Here is a 10,930-nt window from a genome sequence, read left to right as displayed (position 1 = left end):
GCTTTTAGCACACCTTCGGCGAAGCCTTTTGGCACGAAACTGTCACTGCGCCAAGCTGGATCTGTCGACACCTCCCCCTGCTGCGCCGCCACACCCATCTCAGCGCACCTCGGTCTGCCAAACTACCAAACTGAGCGCGCCTCGTGTTGCGCTGCTCGAAACTAGCTCTGCACGGGGTTCGCCACCCTGCGCCACCCTGCGCTGTGCCGGGAAACTAGAGGCCATCATGTTCACTAGAATGAGAAAAATGCGGTCAAATAGACCTTGACCCTTGGCGAACAAAGTCTAATCGGTTTATCGTTGAGTCCAAGTGAACGTTTGTGCCAAATTTGAAGAAATTTCCTCAAGCTGTTCTTGAGATATCACATTTACGAGAATGAGATGGACGCAAGGTTGGCCTTTGACATTTGACCATCAAAAACTAATCAGTTCATAGTTGAGTCTAAGTGGACATTTGTGCCAAATTTGAAAAAAAATCCTTGATGCATTCTTGAGACATCGTGTTCACAAGGATGGGACGTACTGATGTACAGATGGTCAACCCAAAAACATAATGCCCTAGGCCATGGCTATACCCTGTGCAGAGGCATAAAAAATGCTGAGCACTTAACAAAGGATGCCTTATTATCGAGTGGTACTGAGGTTGTGTGTTGATGAGGTGAGACGGACCTGGTCCAGGATCTGTTTGTGGAAGGCTCTGGACTACAGGGCTGCAGGACAGACTGGTCAGAACCATGGCTGCCATGATCTCATCCATCTCCACTGACTCTGGGCTGCGGAAACTGGACCTAGAATACAAGAAATATCCTTAGACTCTAGCGTGACCAAGTCCACCCTCACACACTCATACACAGTTACCTATCTCTCACCTGTATGGTGCCTCTCCAGTTGCTGACACATTGCTGAGCTGCATTGTGGGTCCCACAGTTTGCAGGGGAGCAGCCAGGTTGCTCCAACCTCGCTCAGACTCTACCTGCAACGGCTGAACTGATGTCTTGTTGTTGTGATGTCCGCTCTCCATGAATGCTTTCTCAGCCTGGACCCACCTCTGTGTACACACCTTTAGAAAGAATGAAACAATGAGCTCTTAGTTCAAATCTGCAACAGTTATGGGTTTTGTACATTAATGGAAACCAACATGGGCAGAGTAACCCTGCCTCTGTTAAGGCCTTATGTGGGTTTATATGAGCCTTTCAAACCCTAAAACTGAGCTGTTGTTGCCATGAATAAAGCAGTTAAGAGAATATTTCCTGTCCATCTGTGGTGTCCTGCCTGCAGAAGGCACAATCTGCCAGTATTACAGTATGAAAAGGATGTGGGTGCCAGCCTCTGACCAGGCAGTACATTACCTCTAACATAGGGGGAGGAAATAATGATCCATTTGTGGGAGCTCTTCCTTTTTCACAGAACAGTAGGGCCGTAACGGTACATGTATTTGTGTCGAACCGTTTGGTACGCGACTTTCGGTTCGGCACGACCGAACCGTGACTTGTGTACCGAGGTACGTACCGAACCGAGATTTTTGTGTACCGTTACACCCCTACAGAACAGGGTAAACTTTAGGGGATGTAGCCTTTCTCTTACAGTAATGTATGTCCTGTCAAAATGCAAAGTAAAACCTGAACTGCCTTCTGGTCACTGCTGATGGCTAAATTTATATGTGTCCCATTTTGTGTACCCAAAATGTAAATGAATGAATAGATAGAGGATTAAATGACTGACAAAACAAAATAATGTGATACAAAAATTATAATGAGTGGGAGTCTCGTCCCTGCTCACCACAGTCTGCCGAGTGTCAGGCCCATTGCTGTTGTGCGTTGTCGTAGAGGTGCAGGCCTGTAGTCCCGACAGGCAGACTGCCGTCCCGCCATGCCCTGCTCCAGCTCCAGCTCCAGCTCCAGCTCCAGCTCCAGCTCCAGCTCCAGCTCTGTCCTTAGGTCCCATAGCTGCCATGGTGCTGCTGCACACAATGAGGGGACTCGGCACAGTGTCACACCTCTCTGCAGACAAGACACCAGAGACAATATGTGATTTAAACCAATCAAAATATCTGACTGCATTTTTAAATGTTTCTACAGCAATGCAATATTCATAAAGGGAAACTTAAGCAATCTAGTATCGTACTCACAAAAGAGAAATTTTGAAACAATATTCAAAATCAAAGCAGCAGGGGTTGAGATATCCCGACTTTCAGTCTCTAGTATGGGTCTAGCTTCAAAAACACTGGATCCTACATTTCCCACAACGCAACTCAATAGCAAATTTCATTTGAAACTCCCTGCTTCCTGAAGGCAGATGTAGAGTTGCATTATGCTTGAGCGTAGGGGTGGGAAAAAAATCGAGCATAGTATCATAATATTTTTGTGTGGCAATATTGTATTGTCCCATAGTGTCAAGCATTGATCTTTTATTATGTAAATTATTAATATTACAAATACAAATGAATCTTTAGGTAGCCTACTATAATCAATTGCTTTTTCAATCCACTAAATACATTTTGCTGCTGCAAAAAACAGCTGTAGTGAGATGAATGGACTGAAAAGTTTATATTATTAGATAAAACAGATTTTCTTTGGGGACATAACTTACAGAAAGAAGGTAATAAATTGCAATATATCCAATATATTTCATCGCAATACTCAGCATATTGCAACATATTTAAAATCACAATAATATTGTATCGCAATTTAAGTATCGTGATAATATCATATCATCCATCCTCTGGTGATTCCCGCCCCTACTTGTGCGTGGAGATCCTGCATTGCTCTGCAATTATACCTCAAAGAACTAGCTGGTGATGGGGTTATAATGCCACTGTATGAATTTCTGTGAATTGCAGTTAAGTTTGATTGATTCAGCGACCGCTACTGAAACACATGGGGAACATGACTCATTAGCATTAATATTAAATACAGTACAAAATGTGGCTCCATTATAACTCACAGGGTTCACAGACAAAACACATGCTAACATTATTAGCATAAACCTATGACATTTACATTGCATGTATAAGCCTAGCAACTAGCAGACCTCTCAATAATCCATACAAATCTGGAACAACAGCAACATTTAACAAAGGTTTTGTTACACAATGTGGTTCCATTATAACTCACAAGGCTGACTGATAAAACAATTATCTTTTACTCAATATGTTTTCCCCACATACACAACATGCTAACATTATTAGCATAAACCTATAACATTAAGGGTGCATTTGTAAATCTAATCTGATGCTCTACACTCATTTTTTTCAAAGAAACAGAGCATTCTCTTTTAATGTGAATTAACAAACCATTAAGTTAATCATATATTCATTCCACTTGGTGCCCTGCTGCTCTGACCCTCCAGAAGGAGTGCCCAGAGTATGCTCTGCTGCTCTGAGACGGTACATTCCAACAGCCCTCCGGATATGCAAATTGTCCAGTTGGTGCATTCGCAAATACTCACAGCAGGTGCGTTCCGGCACTCGCAGTGAGTGGTTATTAATGCACCCTTTGTTGCATAAATTTGCCTATCAGTTAGCAGACTTTTCTTCTACATATATAAAGCTATGAACTACAGCAACATTTAACAAAGGTAATGTTACAATATTTGGTTCCATTATAACTCACAAGGTTCACTGGCAATACAATTATCTTCTACTAAACACATTTTATCCACATATACAAGATGCTAACGCTAAAGCCTGAAGCAAAGATAAATCAAAGACAGGACTTCATATGCTGTTTTGTTGGGGCTTTATTGTCTTCACAATTCATTGTTACTTATCTTGAAATAAAAGTAAATAAAAAGCTCAGTTTTTACTTTGGGAAATGGTTTTTAGTTTACAAAAAATTAACAGGCGGTTGGCATCGCCGAAACGTGTTGGCCGAGCTACATTTTTTGTGACAAGCACGTCACAGCATAGGCTCAAGCTCAAGCCAAATATAACCCTGATGACATCATCAGCTACTCCTCCTGACGAGCTAACTAAAATTCATGTGTAAACACAGCGGAATGCCCCTTTAAACTGCTGGTTTAAATCACCTTTATATTAAATGACATTCCCCACAAATTTCTTTTAGAAAGTTTTGTTGCAATATTTGAACAGCTTCTTTCTTAAAGCATTGGGTGATGAGGTCTGATTTCCAACTGGGAAAATTATGCTCGAATTGAACCATGGCATTAAATGACAAATATTAGGCTTTATCTGATAAATAAATATGTTGATCTAAACAGAAAGCAGCTTTGCCGACTAGTGAATGTTGGCAAGCAGTCGTGCAGTCGTTCCATCTTGCATCTCTCTGCCTGACAGTGCAGAGCAAAAACACCACAAAGGATGCAAAAATGATTGCAGGAATTTGAAGTGAACACAGACTTGTGTGGATTTAGATAGTGGCAGAAACAAAATCTTTTTTTTAGTCTATTCTAATAAAGTATGTGGCTGAAAACACGTTCCGAAGATGTAATCTAATGTTTAAGTGCATTCACTGCGGCCTGTCACCCATGAGGTAAAAATGGGGCAATGTTGCATTCAGGGCATGTGGGAATAATGCTGCTGAAATGGTTGAATGGATCAAAGCAGTTATTTTGCAGCACTCAATATCCATGATCTACCAGATTTCATGTAGAATTTTCAGAAGAGACAGATTGATGGTCCTGACCAGCTGCTTCATACTCAAACCACATATTTCAAATCAAATGCACAAAATGACTGACTTCAGCTACATAAGCACATTTGAGCTCACATTACAGCAAAGAAAGAAAGAAAGAAAGAAAGAAAGAAAGAGAATAATAAAAGGAATAATAGAGTGAAAATGATAAATCCATTAGTGGCAAAAAATGTCTCCTACTCTAAGGTGTGAGGCCTTTCTCAGTTTTATATTACTATAAATTAAATATAAAACAAACAATTTTAAGATGTCGCTTTGAACTCTGAAAACTTGTGAAGACATTCCTCACTGCTTTGTGAAATTTTGCAGACTTACTGACAGAACTATTAGTTGAGTTGTAGCCCTTTACAATAATATTAACAATGTTTATTATCGTTATGATAATGAAAGTGATTATCTGTGTTTTTATTATTCAGGCCTTCAAATAGTAAATATTTGTTATTAATATCAACAATGTTGTCAAAATAACCAACATAAAACTAACAAAAGTCAATACAACAGTATAACAAAATATAACCACAAACTGTCAAACAACTCAGTACAGGAACACAACTGTGCTCTGAAATAGACCTTATACCCGTGGACGGATTACTTCATCTGCAAAATGGTACTTAAATTACAGACCAGGAAGAGACTCAAACTACCACAAAGAGACAGACAGACCACAAAGAAATGAAAAATAACTACATAAACAGGCAAAATACTGACAGAAAACACAATATCACTACACAAGCCCCTTTGACGCTGCCTCTTCAAGGAGGGAATTTCATACTGTTATGCCACCTTACCATATTGTATAAAAGGTTCAATCACAAAATGAGGGGGCAGAGTTTTCAGTCAGCATCAGAGACAGTAACAGTGCCAAAATTATGTCTGTATTAATGGGATAGTTCGCAGGATGGGATCATGGGCGGTACGGGTGTGAAGTTTTGATGATGTGTAATGAACCACCACCTGGGGATTTAAAAAGTAGCTGATAGCAGTTAGCAGCTAACTTAAAGAAGAACAGTAGTCGAAAATGTCCGCAAATTTGGCAGACAATGAGGTTTGGGAGCTCCTTACCCTCCAAGCAAAGATCAGCTGTCATATAACAGGGATGGTAAATGATTGCTATTACCATGTTATGCCGTTATTATTATTTAAAAAGCACTGCCTACGTGTATTTTATAGGTCACATTAGAGACAGACACTGCTGAGTTACATGTCACACCCCTCATGCCTCTTTTGATTCCATGATGCCGGCATGCTGTCTAAAAATCACACAATGGAGCGACATGATGCCACGGTTGTTTGGTTCTGTGTAAAAATGCAAAGCTGGCATAAAGAGGGGACTTCATAATGGCTTGATAGTGCAACCTCTTTGTAAAAAGGGCTAAAGAGACACAGAGCGACCAAAAAAGACACCAAATAACTCAAAGACACACAAAACAACAAAAGATGCACTTGCACATGCAAATGATTTTGTCATAAACCTTTGTTAATGTTAATGTGTATCTTTGTTAATTAAAGCCTGTCACAGGTTACAATGTGATGATTAGAGGAGAAATGGCAGAGCATAAAGGTCCAGGTAGAAAAAAGCCCTCAGTCATTTAGGATTTTGCTAAAAGAGAAGGAAATCACCTGTTGATTTATATATACAGATCCCAGGGTACATTTTTTGTATTTGGGAGCTGTTTAAATTTGTAATTTGCTTTAGACTTTATTTTGTTGTACTATTAATATTGTATACAGAATCTGAGTCTTCCTCTGAGTTATTGTTGTTGTTTACAAACTATAGAAATGAAAGATCATTTTTGTCTAGTTTTAATATTTGAAGGCAAACTGTTAGGTTGACACGTACAATTAAATTGCTTATTTTTTCTTACTAATTTGTCATATCGTCAGGAATATCGTTAATCGCAAAAAATCCCTGGAATATGGTAGTATTAATTTAGAGCCATATCGCCCACCCCTCTGCGAAACCACCACAAAGTTTGTGTGTCTTGCTCCTGTGTAGCAGCGGTGGTGGGGCCTTTTGCATGTGTATGCATACAGGCCCATTGTCTAACAGTCTGCACATAATAATAACAACAATAACAACAACAATAATAATAATGCATTTTATTCTGTGGTGCCTTTCATGGCACCAGTGTTATATTGTGTAAAAGATGGCTGTATCATAAAGTGAACAGCTTCCAAAAAATACCTGCAGTTAACTCTGATAAACCTCTATGACAAGAACCCTCGTCTGACAGCTCAACTCTCCCACTCTCTCTCATGCACCCAAACACAGCATAAAGCCTGATTTTCCCCACCTTTGCACCAATCAGCGTCCGGCTCCAGTAGTAAACAAGTGGCACAGTAAGGGCGGGGAGCCGCCGCTCATTGGCTTAGCTCTGGTTTTCAGGTACACACCTCCTTTCTGACAACGTGTTCAGACACGAGTTTCGCCGGGGGACTGAACGGACTGAGGGAATACTGCTGCGAATCAGCTCATTCTCTACGATAAAATCCAATCAAACATATTAAAGCGATAGGCCTACTACACATATGACCCATCATGCAACAGAAAAACGAGATGAACACGAGGATGAAAATGTAGTCGTGCTACAAAAACATAACGTCATCCCTCTCACTGATGGAGTAGAACCAAGGCAATTAAACTCGTGTTTATGGACGCATAGTGAGAGGTTGGACGCATTTTAATACAAGGCAGTAAAATCCCCGTGAGTCCTTCAAAGTCGGTGACTGCAGTGTAGCTGCAAGTTATGCACGATTATAGAGGTTTAAATGAAACAATCGGCACTTCTCCAAACAAACGTTACATTCAGCTTGTTTATAGTGGAGGTTATGATGTGCTTTATAATAATATTAACGGACTAGAAGTCATAGTTCATCATCCTGCAACTACAACACTGATCTCCACCCGGCAACGCAGATTGAGATCAGGAGAAACACCCCCTCCCTCCCTTCCTCCCTCCCCCAGCTCACCCCGCCGAAAGAAAACAAGATTTTTCAGTGCTCGCTGCAACACAAAAACATATTCGCTTACAAATGTACTATATATTTTCTCGTACTCACTCGTTCGGTGGAGACCTCTGTCCTGTCCGGGGCTGCAGCAGCGGGTCGTCGCTGCCTGGCTGTCCCGCCGCTCGCCGGCTCTCCAGTCGGCCAGGGGGGAAAAAGGGGGTTGGTCGGTCGGATACGCGCCTACGTGTGTCTGTATGGTGAACCAATGCCGGCGGTGGCAGCTGGGCAGAGCGAAGAGACGGCAACCTCCAGCGCGCCGTGCACAAAAGGATGATCTAGGTGAGGGGTTACCAGAGCAGCAGCATCCTCACTCTGTCTGCCTGTCTGCCTGTCTGTCTGAAGCACATACAAATATCTCAATCACGAGCATTAGAAATGGCGTTGATGGGTTGGATTCTGTCCTTAGTAAATAAAGAAATAAAAAAGAAACGTGCAAAGTTTGATTTTTCTGCATGAAGTGCATTGAAGTGAAATTACACAGAAGGTTTGAGTATATTTTTTTCCACACAATTTCCCTACATTTTTCAAGATGCAAATAGCAATGCAAGTAAGCATGTATGGAAATGTATGTATAGAGTGGTGTAGTGGAGGGTATACCAGGTATATGGGGTATACCCAGTGCACATTATTAGAATGGGCCCTAGTGCACACTGTCATGCCAGTATGGTCTTCTTGACACAAATAGAGACTTGGCATTGGACAACATAAACATACTTACTACCCAGCAATCTTCATTGCATATATGAAAAAAAATCAAAATATCAAAGAAAGTAATTAATCATTTAGTTGAATAGTTTTATGGTATATGTATAGATTTTATAGCTTATATAGAAAAAGCATATACTTTTCTTATAGATAGCTACTGACTCTTTTAAAAAATAAAAATAAAACCATGATGCAGATGGATTTGTCTTTTTGAGGACATAGCAAATGACACTGCTTTTAAATTAATAATATTAACCACCACTAAACCACTGACTGTATAGTTCATATACATAAACATTATCATGAGGTAACTCACACTACTCACTACTAAAAGCGCCAGTATAGTATCATAATAGTGATCTTTATTGGGGGATATTGCTGGTATGTGCAATGCAGTGCTGCTATTAATCTGATTCGGAGAGAACTGTTGTTTGAGTTGTATTTGAAAACACACAGATCAGTGATCAAACCTCTTCAAGCATCAGGAACAGTTTTAATCCAACAGCTCAAAACTAATAAAACTGCTGACACTGTGGCATACAGCATATCAACCCCCAACATCACATGATAAATTGCCTGCATAGAGATCAAACACAACTTACATGTGTGTTTCCAATGTGTGTGTGTGTGTGTGTTTGTTGCCGAGCCCTAGTCTGTGTGTGTGTGTTTCTGTGTGAGAGACCGGATTAGTGTCGGCTGTCTGCACCCTCTTCACCAGACATCCAGTCAGCAGGGATTTTAGGGTCTGAGCACCGACACAGTCAGAGAGAGGGAGAGAGAATCAGAGAGAGAGAGAGAGAGAGAGAGAGAGAGAGAGAGAGAGAGAGAGGGAGAAACCCAATCCTAGTCCCAATCTGATACCTAAACCAGACAGAATATTTCATTCATTAATGACAGCATGTAAACGCGACAGACCTTCTGGCAACTGCATTGACTGGTTAGACAGACTAACATTCATGTAAGAAACAGATAATGATTTTCCAGGGTTACCAAGTGAACATTTACAGAACATTTTAACAAGACATTCATGTGCTATTGTACAATAATGGTTAGCAGGCAAATGTTGAGCTCAGTTTTGATGGATGGTAGTCTTGTCTACAGTTTGGGTGGAGCCTGGAAATTGGCTGAAGTCCAATTTTAACTCATTACAATTTGAGATAGCTTCTATAATGGCACCTGAACAAAACTAAGAGTCCACACTAGAGGATGACAATGCTAACATGCTGATGCTTAGCAGGTAAAATGTTTTCCATGTTGACCATCAGACACACCAAACCAACATCAAAGTGGAGACTGCCTGTTTCTCGGCCAAAAAGTTGCACTTAACTGCCAAAATCTGCAATTCATTGACTGGTCAGTTGGAGCTGGCTCCAAAACAGAGCAAATTCCCATAACTCCCATGTTAAAATGCCCAACTCTACAGCTAAAATAAACATGTTTACAGCCTGGTATAAAGATGGTTTTGGTCCCAATGGCTTATTCCACCATTTATGACAACTGTACAGGGGCTGAATCTTTTCTATTACTATCCTGTTTAAATGTTATTAAGGCTTAAAGTTCTGCATAATTAAGGGTGTGGCCACTTTGACTGGCTTTCTGCTAGGGCTTACTGCAGGCCACTCAACCCTTAGGAGATTTTTTTGTACAAATATTGGTCAAATAATAAGACTTGCTGTGAAGATAGCTGTACTTACAGACTGTCCAAGATACCAGTGATCCAGTTTTTCAGTGAGTGACATTCTATTATCATTTTATTCATATATTATCATTAATTAGCAGGTATTGTCTGACTTGTTAGCTCGTTATCTCAATATCTAGCCAGCTAACTGGCATGCACGAAAGTCAAATTAGAATTTAGGGTGATAATACTTCTGAAAAACGGACGTCTGTGTGAGGTTGGAAGAAAAAGCTCCACTATATTACCATTAGTTAGCTAAAGTCATGCTATGTAAGCGATACACTTGCCATACGGGCAATGTAATGTTAAGATAACATACTAGACTTGGGTAGGGAACAGTTATGTTAAGTTAAAAAGTTGCAGACTGTGTGCAGTTACAATAACGTGTTTATATGTAACTTGAAAATAATAATGTCACGTTTCAGCATGGTTCCAGAAATAACTTTATTCTAACTAGCTGTTGCATTTTTGGTTAAGCTGGAGTTAGTTATTGATGCTATATGGCAGGTAAACATCAAATTTGACGATCCACAAACCCAAACTTTGTTATCGTTTTTAATATTATTGCTAAAACAGGCAGCTCATTGTGGTCGGCTGTAGGCTGTAACGTTGACATGTAATATTTGCAGATTTTCTGCTGCATTCAGTGTTTTTACATCATCTTTAACACTTACTGAACTTAATCATGTGTTACATAAATGAATGTGGTACTATGCATTCAACTGTCATTTATGAAAAATAAATGTAAATGCAACAGATAGAATATATAGACTGTGATGTTCATCACCGCTTAGGTAAAATAAAGTCAAATGACCTGTTGAACATTAAGAAATTTAAGTTGTGATGTTTTCATGTTAAAAAACATCTGTGACGGAGGTAACATAAC

General features: G+C 40.1%; 1 protein-coding gene across 3 annotated transcripts in view; it reads right to left on the bottom strand.

The window, feature by feature from the left end:
* Positions 1-7,964, bottom strand: part of znf395b (zinc finger protein 395b) — a 30,122-nt gene extending 22,158 nt beyond the window's left edge. The window contains exons 1-4 of one of the 3 annotated variants that reach the window (XM_050058864.1): positions 7,713-7,964; positions 1,780-2,000; positions 870-1,060; positions 670-788 (exon numbers count right to left, since the gene is read on the bottom strand). In XM_050058864.1, the coding sequence (XP_049914821.1) occupies positions 670-788; positions 870-1,060; positions 1,780-1,953 (484 nt within the window). In that variant the 5' untranslated portion in view covers positions 1,954-2,000; positions 7,713-7,964. The remainder of the gene's footprint in view (positions 1-669; positions 789-869; positions 1,061-1,779; positions 2,001-7,712) is intronic. The other 2 variants (XM_050058862.1, XM_050058863.1) reach the window with 2 other exon arrangements.
* Between the last annotated feature and the right edge of the window lie 2,966 nt (positions 7,965-10,930).

The sequence above is a fragment of the Epinephelus moara genome, chromosome 12, assembly GCF_006386435.1.
Source record: "Epinephelus moara isolate mb chromosome 12, YSFRI_EMoa_1.0, whole genome shotgun sequence".
NCBI classification, from domain to species: domain Eukaryota; kingdom Metazoa; phylum Chordata; class Actinopteri; order Perciformes; family Serranidae; genus Epinephelus; species Epinephelus moara.
Note: the sequence above shows the minus strand (reverse complement) of the source record. Positions and strands in the feature narration are given on the sequence as shown.